The sequence below is a fragment of the Arachis ipaensis genome, chromosome B02, assembly GCF_000816755.2.
Source record: "Arachis ipaensis cultivar K30076 chromosome B02, Araip1.1, whole genome shotgun sequence".
Classification (NCBI taxonomy): Eukaryota; Viridiplantae; Streptophyta; class Magnoliopsida; order Fabales; family Fabaceae; genus Arachis; species Arachis ipaensis.
The window spans coordinates 11,068,218-11,092,389 of record NC_029786.2 but is presented as its reverse complement, the minus strand read 5'-3'; the positions used below and the strand labels follow the sequence as shown (position 1 = coordinate 11,092,389).

The following is a 24,172-nucleotide window of genomic DNA, read 5'->3' as shown; positions in this document are numbered from 1 at the left end:
ATCTTCAAGGAGCAAGTAATAGGGGTGTAAGAAAACGCATCCATTTTTGATAAGGTTAATCGCCACTAGAGAGTCAAACTCATCAAGAACAAGGTTTTGGATCTCATTTGCCACAACAATCTTAAATCCTTGGATAATCCCCATATCTCAAGCTTTTCAGCATAAATTATGGAGTAATTCTCAATATTATAGGAGAAGACTTTGATGAATCTTTTAGGTTGGTCCCGAAAAATACTTTCACATGATGTATTATTGTTACTGCCATAGCATGATACATCAACATTCAACTTAATATAATTCTCTTGTGGAGATATTCACTTAATGAGTGATTCTGACTTTGAATTAGTCTTGAGATGAGGAATACTCAGCTTCATACAATTAAGAATCTCATTGATCCTAGCTTTTATAATAGTAATGGTGGATGCTAGGGGTGAGTACGGGTAGCAGGTACCCGATTACCCGTTCGAATTTGAATCGAACTAATTAAATTGGTTCTGAAATTAACGGGTAATCGGGTTCAATTCGAACCAAATCGATGACTTTTGTTAGTAATTGGTTCGGGTATCGGTTTTGGAGGTGCGGAATCCGAACCAATCCGCGAACTCGATCATATATTAATTAAATAAAAAAATAAAAAAATATATGGCTTTTCCATTAGACAATGATTATTCATTGTTAATATGTTTGGATTTTAATGAGTTTAGTTTTTAATGTATTTGGTGTTTAATATGTTTGGATTATTTCTATTGATGTTACATGTTTATTGTACTTGTTGAATTTTTAAGATAAAAATTTGGTTTTTTCTTTTATGAATTTCAAAGTTATCGGGTACCCAATTACCCGAACCGAACCAATCCGTTCTTAATCAGTTTGGTTTGGTTCGGGTACATGTACAAAAAAATACAAATCCGAATAAAACCGAACCAATTATATTTTGATCAGTTTAGTTCTAATTTTACCATAAACCCAAACCAAATCGACCCGTACTCACCCCTAGTGGATGCTAGGGCAGTGCTTTTACCTTCAAAGACCAGTTTATTACGAAAGTGCTAGAGACAAGTCAAAACTCCAAACAAATAGGATCATTGATCCTTAGCAGAGAAATAGCTAATAAAACAATTCTTAAGGTTGTGAGTGAAGAAATTAGTATTCTTACTTGAAAGGATCAATGCTTGCCAAATCACAGTTGTACAGGGACAATCCCTAAGAATATGGAGAGTTGTCTCCTTATCCTAGCCGCATTTTGGATATTTTGTTAAGGTGGTCATATGTCTTCTACGTCTTTCTATATTAAAAAGGATGGCATTCTGACTTGCTAGCCACATAAATGATCTAATCCTTTTTTGGGTCCTTCTAATTCCAAACCAGCTCAGGGCAGTAAAAGCTTCTTCTAGCAAGTTGTACGCAATCTTCAAAGTGAAACTACCATCAGAAGAATGATCATACCATTCCTACCTGAGTTATTCCAGGGAGACGGAGGGAGATGCACAAAATTTGGTCAACCAACTCAGCTAGCAATAACCAGCTTCTTAGACTATCTCCATCCCATTCATGTGAAATGGATAAAAAATAATTTAGAGATACATTCAAATCACTAGAGTTTAGAGGTGGATGGCATGCTTTTTCAACTTTCCAACTTTAGGAACCCACTTATTTTTCAAAAAGTTGATCTTTTCGCCATTGCCGATACGCCACATGGAGTTCCTTTCCATATCATTGCAAGCTGCAGAAACTCCTTTCCAAATATTAGACTCATTCATTTTCTTTCTGACGTCTGGGATAATGTTATTTTTACATCTGTACTTGGCTCTCAGAACTCTAACCCACAAGTTATCTTTCTTTTCTACTAGTCCCAACCGATCTTCATCATAAAAGCTCGATTAAGAGAACCAGCATGTTGAATTTCCCAAGCCACCAGCCACCTTCGGTCTTAACACCTTTTTCCATTAGGAGATGCATTTTCTTTTACTACTCTGAAGTATCTTGTATAAAGTTTTTGCATTTTTGATCAATAATATTACAAGTAGATATCGGCAAAGAAGCAGTTTGCATAGTATAACTAAGAATAGTAGAAATGATAGATCTCATTAGAGTAGTTCTTCCTGTTAAGGACAAAGAGGAGGCTTTCTAATTGTTGAGCCTTGAGTTTATGGTGTCAATGATCCCCTAATAAGTATCCTTGTTAACCTTGAAAGAGGAACCCTAAAATATTCTCCAAATTTTTCGTTTCAGCGAACTGAAAGGCTTTACTAATCTTGGTACGAATATTATGATGACACACATTATTAGAAAAATAGATTCTGGTCTTTTCATTATTGACTCGTTGCCTAGAACTAGCACAAAAAGCTTTTAACACCTTGCTTATCACCTCATCTTGTTCCATACTAACCTCGGAGAAAAGGATAAGGTCATCGGCAAAGCAAAAGTGAGAGAGGTTAGGACCACCACTGCTTAAGCGAATCGGTTTCCAAAGGTTGTGTTCAATAGCCATATTAATAAGTTGAGATAGCCGCTCTATGCATAGCACAAAAATATAGGGAGAGATAGGGTCTCATTGACAAATGCCTCTAGAGAGAGAAAATTCATCCAAAGTTTTTCCATTCCACAAGATCCTCATCCTTGCAGTAGTGGTACCAGTATAGACTAGATGGATACAGTGTTAGGGAAGGCTAATATCCTCGAAAGTGTCTTTGATAAAACTCCATTTCAGTTTATCATACGCTTTTCAAGATCAATCTTGATCGACATCCATTCTTTTTTTCCTTTCTTACTTCTCATTGAGTGAATGACCTCTTAGGATATATTTTTTTTTGTGACTCTTGGGATATGATAATATTATCCACACTATGATGGCCTGGAACAAAGCTGCACTGATTAGGCACTATTAACTTTTCGATCACCTTCCTTAGTCTTTTAGACAAGATTTTCGTAATAATCTTGTAAGAAATTTTTAAGAGACTAATCGGCCGCATTTCCTTTAAGGAGGCAACTGGTTCTATTTTCGAGATAAGAGTAATAAGAATTTCATTGATCTCTTCTACTTTTTGGGGAGTCACAAAAATACTTTTAATCAAATTGCAGAGGTCAGCCTCTTCTCTTTCCTACTTACTTTGATAGAAATCTGCTTGGATACCATTTTTACTTGGGGCTTTAAGGACCCTCATGCTAAACAACGATTCTCTGATTTTCTCAATAGAAGTGTTGGCATTGAAGACAACAAGCTTAGAATGACTAAGTGAAGAAAACACATCTTTGGGGATAAAAGGAACATCTGGCAAATATTCTTGGCAACAATTTAGGGTTTGTTTGGATGAGTTTCTAAGAAAAGATCTTTTTTTGAGTTATTTTTTTTTAAAAGATTTTATGAAAAAGTAAAAGTAATTTTATGTTTGGATATCTCATGTAAAAAGATCTTTTTATCTATATTTGGGGATAATAATATAAAAGTACTTTTTTGTTTATTTATTACATGAAAAACATCTTTTCTTAAGAAAAAAAGATCTTTTAAAAAAAATGTAAATTACAGCTTCTCAAAAAAGATCTTTTTTTTTTCTAGTGCTTTTACTTTTACTACTAGAAATTTACCAAACACGCTAAGAAATAAAAAAAAAATCTTTTTTATTAAAAAAAATCTTTTTTTATCAAAATAATAGTGCCCAAACAAGCACTAATATATTAATTTCAATACATATTCTAACAAATCTTCTAAAATGGATAGAAATAGCATAATCTATCTTTAGCATGGTCCCAATAGCAAATCTCACCCGCCATAAGAAACATTTGTTATAATGTTCAATAGAAAGATTCGAAATACAAACCCAAGCCGCAAATCTTCCTCTAGAATGGATCCTCCTCCTCCTCTTTATACTACCGGTCTTTCGGATTAGGAGAGTCCTCCGTAGCCATGTTTAGGTTCACATCACTCCTTTGGTTCTTGATTTAAGGGATTGACAAAAGTGAATTATTATACGATACTTTTTGTGCTGTGGGAGATTCAACTATCTCCTCTTCTGTAATCTCCATGCCATCACCGTTATCATTGATATCAATGATCTCTTGTGCTTTAACCTTCTTTAATTTGTGCTACGTTCCACTTGATCTATCTATATTAGTGGACATATTCAATTCAATTCAATATGTTAGATTTTTGTGTACTCTGTGCTTTTCATTTTGAGAATAAAATAGAAATTTGAGACCAATGAAGCTCTTTTATTTAAAAGTGAAGAAGTGAGTAATTATTAAACTACTCTTTCACCTTAGCCCATGACAACAATAAAAAAGTCTCGTGGCCCACAAATTCAGTTCAACAGAATACATAAATTCAATTACAATTTTAGTCTTTATAATATTATCTTATCTTATCTTTATGTTATCTTCTTATCTTATCTTTACTTTTATCTTTCGTAGACAATACACTATATATATTTAGTTTTATCTTCATAATTCAATCGACAATTCAATTCAATCAATCAAGAAATACAAAGTATAGTATTCTTTCTCTCTTCTTAATCACTAATGTATTTTTGTATAAATATATGTATGATTTAATTTATTTTCAATGTATACTTGTATTTTAATATATATTTTATATTGATGACTGATTTTGGTGGCTAATTTTAATATACACATAGCATAGTTGTATAAATTTAATTATAATTAATCTTAGTTTTATCATTTTACAATTCTTTTTATGTTAGAAGATTTTTTGCATTTGAGACACTCATATATATTTTATGGAGTAAGAAATTTTTTAAAAATAAATTTAAAAATTTAAAAATTAGTTAATAATATATGAAGTTATATTAAACTTTTAAATTTTAAAAAGAACAAGCTAATTTTAAAAAACTCCATCTTAGGTGTTTTCAAAATACCTCAATTTTTTAAAAACTATAAATACAAACACATGATCTTTTCTATTTATCAAATACAAAATAAAAAATTTATGTTTTTAAAAAAACACCATTACTTCTTCAAAAAAACTTTATCAAGTCTAAATTAAATTAAAGCCCAACATTGCAATATTATGATTTTGATGAGTTACTGTTACTAGTTTTGTTCGTGATGCCAACTTGCAAATAGCAATGCAAGCATTTCTTAACCCAAATCACATTTGGGGATCTCTCTTTGTTGGTTTAATTTTGTGACATGTGACTTAATTTGAGTTTTTTGCTACTGCATTATGAACCACACAACAGGTTACCATCTTTCCAAATTTGAAGAGTATTAAAGTGAAAAGCATGAAGAGTTTGAGTGGGATATGTGATAATGAATTTGAGCTCCCAAAAGACTCTTTTGAAAAGTTGGAGAGCCTAGCCATTGATGAGTGTCATAAACTGGTCCATGTTTTCACTTCTAATGTGGTGGGAATATTTCAGCATGTAAGCAACTTAAGCGTTACCAATTGTAAGTCAATGAAAGCTATATTTGACCCAGCAGCTTGGGAAAATAAGCGAACTTCTAAGGATGCAACATCCAAGTTGCAAGATGTTCATTTTGAATCACTTCCAAAATTAGAGCATATGTTCAACATGAAGAAAAAACAGCTTCAAGAGATACTTAAGTTAAACAATTTGCATAAGATATGGGTTCAAGATTGTAAAAGGTTGGAAAACATATTTTCTACTCCTGTGGCCAAAACACTTGAAAATAATCTTGAAGAGCTTGTGGTCTCGGATTGCTCTCAATTGAGGGAAATTGTTGCCAAGAAAGAAGAAGATGCCAGCAGTCTTACTAAATTTAACTTTTTGAAACTGGCAACCATCAAATTTTTGAGACTACCAAAATTCAGGAGTTTCTATCCAGGAGCTTATGGAATAGAATTTTCAGCACTGAACAACTTGTCTATTGAACAATGTGACAACTTGGAACCATTCAGAGAAGAAGAAATCATAGATGAACAAACAAAGCCTGCCCTCTTTCCTGAAATGGTAATAACAATACCTTCAAACTCTTATTTCTATTGTTATTTCATAATAGCAGAAGAAAAATAAATTAGAATAAAATAAAATTGATTAGATTTAATGGGTGTGGTTGTAAATTAAACTCTTTTACATTATCATCAATTAAAATGGCGTAGAATACGTGCATGAATTTGTATTTTGATATATTTAACTTTATGCATGCTAAATTAATTTTTCTGTGATGATTTATTCCATGTAGGTAATGAACAATTTGAAGTCAATTCAAATTGAGTCAAGACATGCAACGTCATCGACTAACTGTGATTATCGAAGGGACAATCTTGAAGAGCTTCACTTATCTAGACTGAATGATACTAAAATTCTGTATTCTTTCCTTTATAGCAATCCTAATATGAAGAATCTATGCTTGAATGATGCTTCTTTTAAAGAATTGGTGCCTCTTGAAAGGCTTGCTAAGATTGAAAGCTTAGGTGTTGTCCCACAGCTGAAAAGCTTGAAGTTAACAGATCTACCAGATCTTGAGATGATTGGCTTCGAAAGAGACCCAATTCTTCAAAGGATAGAGACATTGGTTTTTCAAAATTGCCCGAGTTTGAAAACCATAGCACCTTCTAATGTATTTTTCTCTCACTTGACAAAGCTTGAAGTGGTTGACTGTAAAACATTAAAATATTTAATGTCACCATCAACTGCTAGAAGTTTGGGTCAACTCAACACCATGAAGGTAAATAATTGTGAATCTCTTGCGGAAATTGTATCAGAGGAAGGACAAGAAGACAATAAAAACAATGATGACATCATTTTCAAACAATTGACGACAATTGAACTTGCGTCTCTCAAGCGCCTCGAAAGCTTTTGCAGGTCCAAGAGTTGTGCGTTTCAGTTTCCATCATTAGAGAAATTTGTGGTAAGTGCTTGTCCCGAATTGAAAAGTTTCTCCCAACAAGAACACATGAAACCGCCGCCCAAGTTGGGAAAAGTATATGTTGTCCATGAAAAAGAGAAGGTGGAAGCGTACTGGACAAACAATTTACAAGAAACAATACGAGATATATTCAACAAAAAGGTATTGTCTAAATTTCATTCTTTTCTTTCTTGGTGGTTATGTTCTCAAATAAATTATTTGACTCGAATAAGATTGTGTCTGAATTAAAGGGAAAGAATAATATAGGAAATATAATTGTAAATTTAAAATAATGACAGATATTTTTCAAAGGCATGGAGAAATTAAGTGTTTCTGATCATCCTCATCTACAACAACTATGGACATGCAAAGAAGCAGGCCTTCAACAAGAATTGTTTAACAATTTGGGAACTTTGAAGCTGAGTGGTTGTGCGTTCAAGCCATACGCAATTCCATCAAATATTCTTTTATGTTTCAAGAACCTAACAGAATTGGAAGTGGATAGATGCTACTACATAACAGGAATTTTTGAAATGAATGATACTGAGATCAAGGAAACATCGTTCCAACTGAAGAAGCTAACTTTGAAATGGCTTCCATATGTGACACATGTGTGGAACCCGGAAAAACAAGGAATTCTCAGCTTCAAAAGTCTACAAATAGTGACTGTCAATGGCTGTGAGGATTTGAGAACTCTATTTCCTATAGCCTTGGCCAGAGATCTCAACAAGCTTGAGGAACTTGATGTTACAAGTTGTGATGAGTTACCCAACATTGTTGAAGCAGAAGAAGGTGGAACTGTTGATGAACATCTTGTGTTTCCTTGTTTAACCACATTGGCATTGTGTTATTTGCGAAATTTTACTGGCTTTTGCTCTCAGAAGTTCACTCTGGAATGCCCCGAGTTAAATTGCTTAAAGGTATATGATTGCAACGATCAACTGGAGCTATTTCAGAGTCAACCAGAGGAAAACCAAAACAGCACTTCAACTGCTAAGCAACTACTTTTCACCAATATAAAGGTAAATAATTTATATTGTTATTTGTATTTGTTATAATATCTTCTAAGGCTAAAGTAATTCGTTATAACAACTTGTGAGTTTCATTATTCTAATGATTAACTTTCATTTTATATTTATACTCTCGACGTTACTTGCACTTTCAAAAATAAATAGTAATTTGAGATACACACTTTTGAATTTGAAAAGAGTATTGGATAAATACTCATTTTTTATATATTTTCTGATGTGAAAAAACATTATTGTATGTTTTTCACTTTCTTTTTCGTTTTTTTTTTCTGTTTTCTAATGAAGAAGTCTGCAAATTAAATTTGTTTTAAATGATTGTTTAGATTATTTGATTAAAAAGATATTAATATTTGTTTGAGTAATACACGAAAAGTTAGTTTTAGTAAACCTAAACCCTATATGATAATTATTTTGTAAATTATAACTTCTAAAATAATTGATACTTGTTAGTGAATTCGCTAACAATTTTACAATTTTAAAATAATTAATTGTTACTTTTTATAATCCTAAGTTTCAAAAAGTTATTTATACTTATCAATCGTTTCTGTCATAGGATATTTCCAAGATGGAAAATATGACCCTGAATTGGAGACACACTCAAGCTTTAAGTACATGGTTGTCAAAATTGAATAACGAAAATCTTGAGAGTTTGAATGAACTTTACCTTCTTGATGATGATGATGGGAAAAGGAACTCTAATGTGACAGTTGAATTATTTGAGAAGACAACCAACTTGGAAAATGTGACAGTTGAATTATTTCATTTATTTGAGAAGTCACCCAACTTGGAAAGACTGACAGTAAGCTATTATTACCGTGATGAAACCCTCAAAAATATATTGCCCTGCCATGATAATGCTAATAATAAGGAGATTCTTGGAAACTTGAAAGAATTGAACCTATCCTACTTAAATGAGTTGAAATCCATCGGTGGGGTAGAATACTTGTCAAAGCAGCTGCGTCTATTACATGTTTGTGATTGTCCAAAATTGACAACAATAGTGCTACAATCTTGCTCCTTTCTGAAAGAACTGCACATAGAATCATGTAATGCAATGCTGCGTCTATTCACATCTTCAACAGCGAAAATGCTACTACACCTTGAGGAGTTGCAAGTTGAGAAGTGTTATTCATTGAAAGAAATCGTGGGGGAAGAACAGCAGAGTGAGACGACGGAACACGTTATTGAATTTAAGCAGCTACGGAGGATAATCCTTCGATCTTTGAGAAACCTGAAATGCTTTTATTCAGGGAATGTCACTTTGATGCTACCCTCTCTCGTTCAACTGCACATAGTGGATTGCTCCAAGATGAAAGTTTTCTCTCACGAAAATGTGAGCGCTTCTAAAGAGATTCAAGTTTCTTGCAACTACTCAAGTTTCTTCCACCATGATCTTAATGCCGCTGTAGTATTGCAGTCTCTAAGTAATAATAAGGTAATAAATAAAGACCCTTCTCCAAATAAAATTTTACTTTGTGCCACTTTGAAATATTTTCCTTAGAAAGTTAAACACTTGGTTATATTTAACTAATTGATGAATAATGTATTTTGCTGTGATTTCAACTCAGAGGGATAGTATGGAAAAAACAAAAAGAAATTAAATAAGAGAAACCATAAAATGGATTAATCAGATAGATTTATAGTAACAAGATACTTGGTGATAATAAAATAAATAGTAAGGCTCATTTTTAAACACTCATAAAGTAAAAGTATAGCATTGTACTCTTTTTTAATTAAATAAATTTTAACTTTTTTATTTATTATTATCTATATCAGTGATTTAAATTCTGAGTTTAAAATTTAAGATTCAGGATTCACAATTCAAAAAGTATTGTACTTTTATTTTATTTATTTGGAATGCATTAAAATTCACCAATAATAATTTAGTTTAAATTTGTGTATTGCATTGAAAAAATCATGTATTGTTAATAATCACTTGTTAATTGTTATTCTCTAATTGATAATAACAACGTTAAATATGCTAAGAGTGGTACAAAATTCACCAGTTAAGAAATTGATCATATATCCTTTTATTATATATTGATATAAATTTTAGAAATGAAATAATGAAAATTGGCAGTATATTTTTTTTTTGTTAGCATTGTTTTATGGTCACGCCAAAAGAGATATAATTAATTAAAATAATTTTGACAAAATGATCAATGTGGGTAAATATAAAATTCCAAATATCTATTTATAAAATGTTTAATTTGAATACAGTGGTAAGTGACAAACAAATAATTAGAAAATACATTATGTTAACCATATCTAAATCTTTATAGACAAGTGATACATAGATTTTTTATACCAATTTCAAACTATCGACAAAGAAATTTATATGTTGTTCGTTAAATTTGAGAAGACGTTTAGTCGCCTTTCCAATAAAAAACTCAGAATCTATTTATTATTTTTTTTGTAATTAATTATATTCACTATTATTGTTATTATTTCTGATAAGAAATTTGAAATGTTACTTTAAAGTTTTAATTAATCTTTTTATTCTATCTATTTTTCTGACATAACAAAACTCAGGAATCTCTTGATCTTGGCGATCACCCAAAGCTAAAAGATTTATGGCTTGATAAAATGCATATCCTAGATGAGTCCTACTTTCCTGGTTTCAATTTAGAAAGTCTAGCGGTGGAAGGGTGTGGTGAATTCTTTACAACCGCAATACTACCTTCTCATTTACTTCCCTTCCTCAGTACATTACGAGTGTTGAAGGTGCGCAGATGCAATTCTGTTGAGGCCATATTTGAAGTCAAAGAGAATGTTTGGAATAAGGATCCTGAAGGAAAGCTCAGTCTTCCAGATTTAATGCAGGTTATTGTTGATGAATGTGCAAGTATAAAATCGGTGTTTCCAGAATCAGTTGACAAGGGTAACATACAATGGTTAGAAGTGAAAAATTGTGCAGAGTTAGTTGAAATTGTTGCCGGAGATCATGTAGCCAAACAGGTTAGCATCTTCTCCACGCTATCTTCTCTGAAGCTGTGGAATTTGCCAAATTTGGAGTGTCCATTACTACTATCGCATTTGCTACCTTCCCTTCATAAATTACAAGAGTTGGTGGTTGGAAAATGTGGTTCTTTGGAGACTATATTTGATGTGAAAGATGCACCAACAAATGAAGAAGATACAAATATGATTACTGTTATTCCTTTGAAGAAATTGACTTTGAAGAAACTTCCAACTTTAAACCATGTTTGGAAAGGAAAGCTCAGTCTTCCAAAATTGGAGGAGGTTATTGTTGATGAATGTGCAAGCTTAAGATCCTTGTTCCTAGAATCAGTTAACATACAGAGGTTAGAAGTGAAAAATTGTGCGAAGTTGATTGAAATTGTCACAAGAGATGAACTAGTTAAAGAAGAAGATGCAGATAAACAGGTTAGTATCTTCTCCAAGCTGTCTTGCCTGAAGCTGTGGAATTTGCCAAATCTGAGTTACATTTATCATGGAATGGAAGACTCTGAATTTTCATTATCAAATGCATTACTACCATGGCATATGCTACATTCCCTTCATAAATTGGAAGAGTTGGTGGTTGGGACTTGTGGTTCCTTTGAGACAATATTTGATGTGAAAGATACAGACATAATTTCTGTTGAGGCCATATTTAAAGTCAAAGATACACAAATAGATATTCCTTTAAAGAAATTGACTTTGGAGGATCTGCCAACTCTAAGTCATATTTGGAATAAGAATCCTAAAAGAAGTAGTCTCAGCTTTCCATGTCTGGAGGAAGTGGTTGTGAATAGATGTGAAAGCCTCACAAGCTTGTTGCCAGCATCATTACCCATGTCTAACATGATAAAGATAGATGTGAAAAACTGTGAGGAATTGGTTGAAATTGTTATAAAAAATGAAGCAGACAATGAAGAAACAAATAAGGAGCTTGCTATGTTCCCTAACCTAATCATATTGACTCTGCACAATTTGCCAAATCTTACATACATTTGTACTGGAATGGAAATTCTAAATTTGCCCGAGTTAAGAGAATTTGATATTTCTCATTGTAAATTTGTAACAGATTCCACTGCAAAGGTACGAAAGCTCCTGCCTTAAAAATATTTATAACTTTCTAATCTTGTTAGCTTTATATATGATATGCTTATTTCTCCGTAGAATATGTACTTTTGAAGAAACTGCATTTTATTTATCACAATAAGCAGCTCATTCTTATTTTGTTTGTTAATAACTTAATATATCTGTCGCGCACCAATCCATGTCTTTAAATCATTCATAATGAGCCAAAGATGTGTTGTCCTTCTTGTTAACTTTGAATCCCATGGAGCAGGTTGTTAACCCTCAGTTAGAGAGAGTATCAATAGACATGGAAGGTGTGATGATGCTTGACAAAGGAATGCTTCATTTGGATCCCGAAAACATACAATATCTGAGATTGCAGGGCTTTAATGATATTGATGACTCAGATGCCGCATCTGCCTTTAATTTCTTCCCAAAGAAGGTGCCACTTCCCAATATTCAAATGCTTGGGGTGGCCGACAGTGCTTTCAAAGAGATATTCCCCTTACAAAAGCCTGAGATTATTCATTCACAGCTGCTTGTTCGAGAATTGGAGTTGAGGAATCTGCACAAGCTTGAATCCATTGGGTTACAGCACACCTGGGTGGCCTCCTCTAATCTCACATGGCTCAAAGTTGAAGGTTGTGCATCTTTGAAGTATTTGTTCACTTCTTCAACCACCAAATGTCTTGTTCAACTTGAAGAGTTGCACATATCCAACTGTGAAGCACTCGAAAGTTTAATGGTGGATTATCAACCACATGATGATGATCATGATGTCATCATATTCAAAAAGCTTGAGAAACTGTCTCTTAGCCAAATACCAAAACTTGAGAACTTTTACACTGGAAAGTCAACTTTGAATTTCCCATCTTTGGAAGAAGTCGAGGTTACTGAATGCAACAGATTGGAGTACATGTTCACATTCTCAACTGCCAAAAGCTTGAAAAATTTGAATGAGATGAAGATCTCCAAATGTGAGTCATTGGAAACAATAGTTTTGGCAACACAAGAGGCAAACAAACAACATGAAGATCTCACATTCTCATACCTCAAATATCTGACTCTTAGTGAATTGCCAAAACTTGAAAGTTTTTTCACCGGAAACTCATCAACTTTGAATTTCCCTAGGTATGGGTTTGAAGTTTGCATCAGTCAATGCGAGAGCATGAAAACTTTTTCACACGGTCACGTGGAAGTACGTAAATTATGGAAGGTGGAGATAGATGGAGTTCATTGCTCAAAAAAGAATCGTCTAAACGCTACAGTTAGTCAACAATTTGAGAATCGATCGAATAAAGCAGCATTGATGAGTTAATTAGTACAATCATAATTTAACATGTAAGTTATTCTCTATCTGCTCAATTTGCATCTTCTCTGACTTTTCATGTTATACACTCCACCAAAACAATGGAGGAAGTTTCTGTTTTGAAATGTCATTTAATTTGCTTCCTCCATATTCGGTTATATAATATTTTTGAGAATTTAAAAAAGAACAGTACAGTTAATTTGTTTTGAGTTAACTAGCCCTTGTATACAAATTCTTGCAGGAAATTTGTTGTTTGCTGAAAGAAGCTTATTTTCAATGCATGCATTTGTTACCAGTTAGCCTTGCAAAACTAGCAGTCTAATCAAGGAGTAATGGACGAATAAATAAGGATGGTTAGTAAGATTTTTTTATTTTAAAAAATAAATAAAGTTGGAAAGGGTTATGGTTTCATTGTTTATGGATACAATCTCATGATTATGACAAATTGATAACTAAAATTATTAGGCCAAGTAACCAATTAGCTAGAAAAAAACACAAGTTAATTTGACGCAGTTACATATTTCTTTTTGCTACGGGAAAGTCTTACTATAATAAGTTTGGGTAACAATCATTCAACTCAAATCATAAAGAATGTTGCTTTTTTCAATCTTATAACTTTTTTAACTTTAGTCAATATTATCTAACACAATTTTTTGTGAAATTTATTTTCTAGATTCTATGGGACACCAAATGCAGGAGGAGGATATAAGTAGATCCCATCAAAACAACAAATATTCATTTCTGTTTGAGTGTGGTGTGTTGTGCATGATATAAATAAATCCCCTGTATTATTATGCAGGAAGAAGTGTATGATTCCTTTTTAACTTTTAAGTGACAAAGCTGTAAGCTAAGTGTGTTTTATGAATAAATTATATTTTGGATTTTTATACAAGATATAAGGTGTGTGTGGTTAAGTTATTGAGAGCATTACTGTACTTTTATGTATGAAAGAACAAAGTAGATTGTAATAATTTTACAATATTGAAGGAGTGCGTGGTTTGTGTTCTAATAAGAACCGAGTTAAAAATGGCATGTAGATATATTTCTTATTTCTACATAACACCATTTTAATGCATAACTTTGACCTTATGTTACTATAAAAATTGTTGTGTATGCCTTTACCTGTAAAAAGCATATGGCTATAGTAACTATGACATGTATATTTTCTTTTTAAAAAATTGTGATTGTTGAATAAGATCATATGAGTTACAAATATACTGCCACCAATATACTGCTAGCAAATAATAGAGATGAGTATATCGGTAAGATTAATTGGATATAATTATTAAAAAAATGCTATCATCCAATTGATTGATTATTGATTATTTATTAGTTATATTTTTTATTTTTAATATTTTCACATTTTGAAGTACGAAAATAAAAGTATATGTGAGTGACTTAATCACCTAGTCCTCTAAATATTTAGTTTGCGAATTTGATTATAAATGATTCAGAAAAAAACAAATTAATGACTATGCAAAAGAAAAAAAAGATGTTGCCAAAATAAAAATTAATTTTTTAATGGTTAGAAGAGATAGAGTACTATCTTTATCTTTATTTGTAGAGAGGCTGTGAGAGGTGAAAATGGGAGGCAGAGGGGCTGTGAGAGGTGAGTACTCCAGGGGGTAGTACGAGAGGAGTACAGTTAACACTAAAGGATCCTAGAATTTGGAATCGGGAGGCATATCATCGTTTGGAAAATGATTCATTCTCTGTGTTTGTGGATAATCTACCGGCTAATATCTCAAGGAGGGAGTTGTATCACTTATTTTGTTGGACGGGAAGAATTAACGACATATATCTTGGCCGGAAACGAAAGCGTGGTGTGATCTATACACGACAAAAGGGGGCGCTCTCAAGGCGATTGCAGAAATGAACCAGTGGAGATTACGGGAGAAGGTAATTACCGTCGGGGAAGCTAAGTATCGAAGACAGTTTCAGATGGGTGGCACAGTGCGGAAGGAAATAACAAGTCCCATTGGCGGTGAAGCAGTGGATTCTCATCAGGGGAATGGGGTGGCTGCGGCCAAAGCTATGAAGGAACAGCCATGCGAGACCATAAGAATGCCACAGAGAGGAGTGGACCTGTGAAAAGAATTGATGTGCCGGTAGTTGAAGCAAATATGGAATGGTTGGCGAGGAGTTTAGTGGGGCACACTTTACACCCAGTGGACCTCAGATCAGTGAAGACGGTGGTGTCTAAAAATTTGCCCAACATTGTGGATGTTAGGGAGATCGGGCCGTGCAAAGTGCTGGTAATATTTGATACTGTGCAGCATGCGGAGGGAGTGTTTACATTCAAGATGGATAATTTGTTGCAAGTATTCCATAGGATCTCGCGTTGGGAGGAATCGGAATGGTGTATTACTCGACGAGCGTGGCTGGAGTGCTACGGAATTCCTTTACATGCATGGGCGCCGGAAACGTTCAAGAGAATAGGAGGGCAGTGGGGCAACGTGGTCCAGTGTGATGTAATGACGGGGGAAGGAGCATCGTTTGAAGCAGGGAGGATTCAAGTTGAGACGGGGGTATTCGATGTAATCCGAGAATGGATGCAAATTGTTGTTGGGAAGACGGTGTTTGAGATCTTTGTGAAGGAGGTAGAACCACAGGAGGGCGGTGCGGTCAGCATGGGGAGAAGCAGAAGTGTCTATGCGGAGAATGAAGTTTCTGGCACCGCTGGCACGGCCATGAAGAAGGGGGAGGGTAGGTGGGACCCGGCGGCGGAACTGGTTACTGGTAGGCCTACGGAGGCTGAGCACGGTGAGGACAGAATAGTAATCTCTGATGTGTTATTGAATGATGTGGACGTTGCCTTTTTGAAATTCAAAAAGGATACGGTTGTACCGGATACTGCTAGTACCAAGGACGGTGAAATAGCGGGTCTGAAGGGATTTGAGATAGTTTATGAGGGGGAGTCGGAGAATACAGTCACGCAAGTATGGGGAGGGGTGGGAGGAGTTCATGCAAAGTGGGCTGATCCATTTGGTATGACTAAAGAGGCCCATCCGGATTGGGACCAAGCTGGGACACGGTTGGAGTATTGTAACAGTATGGGCTCGCATTCAATTGGCCCAACACCAACTAAGAACGGAGGGGGGAGGCTGACCGTAAGGGACATGAGTATTGAGAGGGAGCCTGTTGTTGGGCTGGGCCAGGATGGCCTCCTAACTGAAACGGCATATGGTTCTCTTTCCATTGGAGGCCACGACGGGTCGGGCGGCCTGAGGATCCGGAGGGATCCACGGGAGCTGTTTGAAGCGGCGCCGATGGAAGGTTTGCGAGGGCTGGGGTGCTCACCAGCGGAGAAGGATCCTGAGGCGAGAGGGTTGCCGCTTAAACTCGGGGGTCCGTCGGTGGATAAGAACCCGGAACTAGAGGAGATGGTGGGGGGCGGAGGACCGATCGATGGGGTGGGAGTTGAGCTTGATGGGGGAAGGGTTGCGCAGGAGGGGACGGGAATCAGGGCGGCAGTCCACCGGCAGGAGCAAGGGGCGCAGGAAGGGATAAGTGAGGCCGGCTTGCACGATGAGGGATCCCAAGCGAGATTGAGCTGCCTAATGGGGAAGGATGGTACCTCGGGAGCACAGGGAAACGCAGTGAGGGACGTCCCGGAGGTGGCTGCCTGTGGCAATGCCCGGGGGGCAGGAGCAGGGGCTAGGCTGGGCACAGTTAGCCATTTAGATGGCGAGGGGACACAGGAAGAGCAGCGCAAGGAGAATCAAGCAACCTGGGCATTGGCTGTGGAATCAGGAGCGGTTTTATGCGATGAGGAAGAAGATATTATGGCGATTTTGCAAGCACAAAATGAAGAAATAGCAGACTGTGATGTCGGGACTGGTTGGAGAGACTCAGACTGCATTTGTAAAGGGAAGAAAAATTCATGATGGTGCACTCATAGCCTGCGAGACGGTTCATTGGCTGAAGACTCGGAAAAAGTCAGCAGTCATTATCAAACTGGATTTTCAGAAGGCCTATGACAGAGTGAGATGGGATTTTGTTGACATTGTGCTACAGAAAATGGGCTTCGGCCAAAAATGGAGGAGCTGGGTGAAGGAGTGTGTTACTACGGCCACCATGGCAGTCTTGGTAAACGGGGCACTTTCCAAGCCATTCAAGATGGAGAGGGGACTAAGACAAGGGGACCCACTTTCTCCATTGCTATTCGTATTAGTTGTAGATGTGTTGCATAGGATGTTGGGGGAGGCTGTGAGGAATGGCCGCATTGCTCCACTGCTGGTAGGGGGAGATCTTATTGAACTGTCGCACCTACAATTTGCAGATGACACTATTTTATTCTGCCCGCTGGAGACTGAAACAATTGTAAACTATAAGAGACTGTTACGGTGCTTTGAGTTGATGTCTGGGCTGAGCATTAACTTTGATAAATCGAATCTGATATCGGTGAACTGTGAGCAAGGATGGATTGATCAGGCATGTGGACTGCTGGGATGCCAACAAGCTTCTCTACCGGTTAGATACTTGGGAGTTTCTCTAGGTGCGAATCCGCGCTTGGTGAAGACTTGGAAACCAATCATTGATAAGGTGGAACAGAAGCTGAGTTTGTGGAAAGCCAAGGTTTTGAATAAATCAGGTAAGCTGGTCCTTATCAAATCGGTGCTGAATAGTCTCCCCATCTACTACCTTAGTCTATACAAGATGCCGAAGGCGGTAGCGGACAAGCTGATTGCTTTACAACGGAACTTTATGTGGTGCAGGGAGAACGGGAACTATGGTATACCTATGGTAAAGTGGGAGATAGTTCAGGCTCCAAAAAAGGTTGGGGGATTGGGGGTTGGTGATGCAGTGCTGAGAAACACAGCGCTTCTGTTTAAGTGGTGGTGGAGGTTTTCAAAGGAGGATTGCCCGCTGTGGAAGAAGATTGTGTGTTCGTTTAATAAGTTGAACCCGGATGTCATGTTAGCAACTCAGCCTTTACCAGTAAAGGGTGGCCCTTGGAAGGACATATGTCAGCTGAATATAAAAGAACCGCGGATTCGTGATAAAGTGGTAAGTGGACTGGCAATGGAAGTAGGCAATGGTATGCAGACTCAATTTTGGGAAGATAACTGGGTTCAAGGTGGTACTCTGAAAGGAAGTTATCCGAGACTCTACTCTATTTCCAGTCAGCAAGGACTTGTCATCGGGGAGTGTGGTTTTTGGGATGGGCTTGATTGGATTTGGAATTTTCAATGGAGGAGGGCGCTGTTCCAATGGGAGCTGGAGCTTGTCAATCAACTGCATGAGAGGTTAAGGCCAGTGAGGTTGTCATCAGGTAGGGAGGACAATGTGGTGTGGAAGTTTGAAAATGAAGGTATTTTCTCTACTAGTTCTGTGATCCAGGCTATACAAGCGGAGACATTATCAGCTGAGATAACGAGTTATAGCTTCACGAGTTCCATTTGGAAAGGTTTCGTCCCTCCAAGAATTGAGCTCTTTGGGTGGTTTGTGCTAGTGGGTAGAGTTAACACCAAGGAGCGGCTGACTAAACTAGGAGTCAACATTCTGGGGGATAGTATGTGTGTACTGTGTACCAAGGAATTAGAATCTGCTGAGCATTTATTCCTTAGGTGTGAGGTAACATGGCAGGTGTGGTGCAAGTGGCTGAGGTTACTAGGAAGGGAGTGGGTGATTCCCGGAACTGTTAAAGAAATGTTTGAGAGTTGGCATGGAATGCATAATAGACAACAGGGGAAGAAGATGTGGATGTCAGTGTTCTTTGCAGTGATTTGAAACATCTGGTTGGAACGGAATGCACGAATCTTCAAGAATGCAAGAGCAAGCCTGGAGGTCATACACACAAGGACGTTGATGAGCTACACGGAATGGAGTGGTGGTGATCCTGGGGGAGGATGAGAGTACTGGGGATAGTAGGGGTTGGTTTATTTGTTGGTAGCTGGTTATGTGTCTTCTTCTTTCTTTTATTTGCTCCACTTTAATGTGTTGAGCTTCCTTTGTTTCAAAAAAAAAAAATTAATTTTTTAAATATCTTATTTGATAAAAATTCATCTAATATTTTTTACTGTTTTATTATTAGTTGGATTTTTCATTACTTATATATTTGAACATTAACGTTTTTAAAATTATTAAAATTTATGTTCATAAATTTGGTTTTTCTTTTTAATTATAACACACATAAAAGTATTACGTTATATACAAAATATTTTTAAAATACATCCAAAATCATAAATTTAAAATTTAAATTTAAACGTTAAAAAAATTAATTTTTTTAATATCTTATTCGATAAAAATGCATCTAATATTTCTTATCTTTTTATTATTAGTTGAATTTTTTCATTACTCATTTGAATATTAATGTTTTTAAAATTATTAAAATGTATGTTCATAAAAATTATTTTTTTCAATTATAACACATCATCTATTATTAAGTTATATACAAAATATTTTTGAAACACATCCAAAATCATAAATCTAAAATTTAAATTTAAACATTAAAAATAAAAATAATTTTTTTAATATCTTATTCGATAAAAACTCATCTAATATTCTTTTATATTTTTATTATTAGTTGGATTTTTTCATTACTTATATATTTGAACATTAACGTTTTTAAAATTATTAAAATTTATCTTCATAATTTTTTTTTATTATAGCACATATACAATTATTAAGTTATATACAAAATATTTTTGAAACACATCCAAAATCATAAATCTAAAATTTAAATATAAACGTTAAAAATAAAATTAATTTTTTATATCTTATTTGATAAAAACTCATCTAATATTTTTTATTTTTTTATTATTAGTTGGATTTTTTTATTACTTATATATTTGAACATTAATGTTTTTAAAATTATTAAAATATATGTTCATAAAAATTATTTTTTTTAATTATAACATATCTAAAATTATTAAGTTATATACAAAATATTTTTAAAACACATCCAAAATCATAAATCTAAAATTTAAATTTAAACGTTAAAAACAAAATTAATTTTTTTATATCTTACTCAATAAAAATGCATCTAATATTTCTTATTTTTTTTGTTAGTTAAATTTTTTCATTACTCATTTGAACATTAATGTTTTTAAAATTATTAAAATGTATGTTCATAAAAATTATTTTTCTTTTCAATTATAACACATCTAAAATTATTAAGTTATATACAAAAAAATTATTTTTGAAACACATCCAAATAATATATTAATAATTAAATATATTAAATCTGAAACAGAAATTTAAAATTTAAATTTTAAATTTTAGTTTTATTTAATTTATATTTTGGATGTATATTTAATTTTAAAAAAATACTAAATCTATTTAGATGTATTTGTTTTAATTTTTTTTAAATATTGTAATAAAAAGCTGAAGCTGAATAAAAGACCATTTTTAAAAGATAGCTAGTTGAACTATTATGTTTTTTAGGTTTAATTACTCTGTTAGTCCTTATAATTTTGTAAAATTTTTAATTAGATCTCTATACTTTTTTTCCTTTTAATTTGGTCCCTGAACCAAATTTTTTTTCAATTAAGTCCTTTTTAACAGTAATTGGTTTAATTGTATAGAGATCCAATTTAAAATAAAAAATTGGTACAAAAATCCAAATGAAAAAAAAAATATAAAGACTCAATTAAAAAAAATTTTTGGTACAAGGACTTAATTAAAAGATCCAACCTCTCTATTGAACAGAAAGAAGAGAAAAGTGAAATCTGTTATTGAATTTCTCAATTGAGGGTTTATATACATGCACCATAATGAAGTTAACCAAGCCTGTGGCTAATTGAGTCCCAATTCTAACTAACTGGTACAGCTAATTTAATTTCTAACTAACTTTAACTTATGCTACTAATCATATATCCAATAGCCCCCCTCAAGTTGGAGCATACATGTTGTATGTTCCTAACTTGGCCATGAGAAACTGAAACTGAGGAGCAGAGAGTGCTTTGGTGAGAATATCTGCAAGTTGATGCTTGCTTGGAACATGCACCAGCTTGATAATTCCAGAAGCAACTTTCTCTCGAATAAAGTGGCAGTCAATCTCGATATGTTTGGACCTTTCATGTAACGTTGGATTGGTAGACATCTGAATAGCCGATATGTTGTCGCAAAAAACCATGGCTGAGTGGACCTCAACGTGCATGAATTTTAGCAAGGCAACGAGCGAAAGTAGCTCACAGGCAACATTTGCCAACGCCCGATATTCAGCCTCGGTCGAGCTTCTGGAAACCACATCTTGTTTCTTACTCTTCCACGATATCAGAGAATCACCCAAAAAGGTGCAATACCCAGTGGTGGATCGCCTCGTATCTAAACAGCCACCCCAATCCGCATCAGTGTACATAGTGAGATTAAATTTGGACTTAGAGGAGAAAGGGAGCCCTTGTCCCGGTGCAGCTTTCAAGTAACGAAGGATCTGATGAATGGCATTCAAATGGGGAAGGCGCGGATCGGACATAAACTGGGCCAATTTCACTACTGCGAAGGTAATGTCTGGTATGGAAATCGTTAAATACATGAGGCGGCCAATCAGTCTTCTATAGTGGGATGGGTCAGGAACGGGGTCGCCTTCACCAGCTCGAAGTTTCAGATTTGCATCCATAGGCGTGGTAGCAGGCTTACATCCTAAGTAACCTGTCTCTTCCAATAACGACAATGCATACTTTCTTTGAGTAAGCGTGATGCCAGCTTTAGAATGTGCAAGTTCTAAACCCAGAAAAAACTTGAGGTCACCCAAGATTTTGAGCTTGAAAATTGATTGGAGTTTCAGTTTAACGTTGTCAACCATCTCTTGCTTGGGGGCAGCAATGATGATATCATCTACATAAACAATGAGGAAAGTAGTCGCATCGCCTTCACCCAAAGCAAATAGAGAGTAATCCTGTTTGCATTGTGTGAATCCGTGGCTGAGGAGAGTGTTACAGAATTTGGTAAACCATTGCCGTGAAGCTTGCCTCAGACCATACAAAGACCTTGTGAGCTTGCAAACTAATCCCCCTTTCCGTTGAGGATGGCCCAAGGGTAACTCCATGTAAACTTCTTCATCTAATTCGCCGTTGAGAAATGCATTGTTGATATCTAATTGGAGAAGACTCCAATTCTTGACAGCAGCAATGGTGAGGAGAGTCCTGACTGTGGTGATTTTTGCGACCGAGCTAAAGGTATCCCGAAAGTCGATCCCGGCTTGTTGAGTGTAGCCTTTGGCAACGAGGCGTGCCTTATAGCGCTCCAATGTATCATCAGCCTTTAATTTGGCTTTGTACACCCACCGGCACCCGATTGCACGTTTGGCTTTGGGTAATTCAACCAAAACCCAAGTGTTATTGGCTTCGAGAGCATCTAGCTCTTCTTGCATGGGCTGCCGCCACTCTTTGAACTTTACAGCTTGGTGATAGAATTGAGGTTCAGGAATGATGTCCAACTGAGCAATGGAGTTGTGATATTTGGAGCTGAGCTTGTGAGTACTAAGGGGGTTAGTGAGAGGATATGGTGTTGAGGTATGGTACACATAGTCATTTAGATATGGTGTTTTTATCACAGGTTCTGTTCCTCAACCTGATCCTACCACTGAACCAGAGAAATTTGAAAACTGGCAGTGTGTCAATGATGTAATGAGCACTTGGATTCTAAATTCTGTTTCAAAAGAGATAGCCACTTCACTAGTGTATACAAATTCGGCTGCTGAACTTTGGAATGATTTGAAAGAGAGATTCCAGCATGGCAATGGCCCTCGCGTTTTTGAGTTAAAACGTGATTTGATGAACCTCCGCCAAGGCACGATGACCATCTCACAATACTTTACCAAGATCAAAGTTCTTTGGGAGGAATTGAACTCCTACAGACCCGTACAATGCAACTGTGGTGATGCTCAAGCTATGCAAGAATTTCTTCAAGCAGAATACGTCCATTGCTTCTTGATGGGACTAGATGAGTCTTAGTCTCAAATTTGGGGCCAAATTCTACTCATGGAACCTCTCCCTGCGATTAACAAGGTGCTATCTTTGGTGACTCAAGAAGAGAAACATCGAGCATTAGGAGCTTCCTTGAATTCACTGCCACAACCTCAGGTGGCTTTCCTCGCCTGCAATCCTCATGCCACTCAGCCTCAAGGTCGTGGCCGAGGCACCTTCAAGAAAGATCGTCCTCTCTGCTCCCATTGTGGCCTTCTTGGGCATACCATTGATAAGTGCTACAAGCTCCACGGGTTCCCACCAAATTTTGGCAAAGGGAGAGGCACGAGGCCATCCGTACACAATGTTTCTGTCAATTTGGAACCATCAGCACCTGCCCCTCCCAACCTGACCTTTGCTCAAGTTCAACAACTCTTGTCCTTACTCAATCATCACCAAATTCAGGAAACCCCAACTCCTGAATCCACAGGTGTCGCAACCCCACCAGGTATTGTTCTCAACACATCCATGATAAGGTCAAAATTACCCAATAATGCTTGGATCTTAGTGATAAACCTCGTTTTGACGGTTTATCCTGTATTGATTTTAAGAGATTTTATCACCTTTTACCCGCATTTATTCAATGAAATAGCATGGTTTTGTGATTGTCTCCTTATTTGTGCTTAGATGTGAAAACATGCTTTTAGACCCTTAATTTGATGGTTTTAATCTCCCTTTGATTCCACTAGATACCTTGATATGTTTGTTAGTGATTTTAGATTGAAAAGGCTAGGAATGGATCAAAGGAGTGAAGAGGAAAGCATGCAAAGTGGAGAAATCATGAAAAGTCAAAGAAGTTGAACTCGCCCATGGACGCGCGCGCGCACCTGGCGCTTGCGCGCACCTGCGAATCACCCCATGGACGCGTACGCGTGCTGTGCGCATACGCGTCGGTGCTGGTTTATGATTTTTTAATAAAAACGTGACCAACGAATTCTAAAGGGTTGTGGGGCCCAATCCCAACCAACTTTGGCGCCAAAGATGCTATTTAAAGCCAAGGATTGAAGAGCAATGGGGATTCCAATCATACACACTCATTAGGATTAGTTTAGAGTTAGTTTCTAGAGAGAGAA

The 24,172-nt window shown here is 35.8% G+C and overlaps 1 protein-coding gene across 2 annotated transcripts in view; it reads left to right on the top strand.

Moving 5' to 3' along the window:
- LOC107624972 overlaps window positions 1-14,080 on the top strand; it is a 37,566-nt gene extending 23,486 nt beyond the window's left edge. The window contains exons 6-13 of one of the 2 annotated variants that reach the window (XR_001617028.2): window positions 5,196-5,927; window positions 6,160-6,987; window positions 7,125-7,847; window positions 8,407-9,288; window positions 10,386-11,897; window positions 12,151-13,220; window positions 13,430-13,541; window positions 13,862-14,080. Coding sequence is in view for 1 of the 2 variants with exons in the window: in XM_016327472.2 (XP_016182958.1) it covers window positions 5,196-5,927; window positions 6,160-6,987; window positions 7,125-7,847; window positions 8,407-9,288; window positions 10,386-11,897; window positions 12,151-13,197 (5,724 nt within the window). In the remaining variant the exon portion in view is untranslated. The remainder of the gene's footprint in view (window positions 1-5,195; window positions 5,928-6,159; window positions 6,988-7,124; window positions 7,848-8,406; window positions 9,289-10,385; window positions 11,898-12,150; window positions 13,221-13,429; window positions 13,542-13,861) is intronic. The other variant, XM_016327472.2, reaches the window with a different exon arrangement.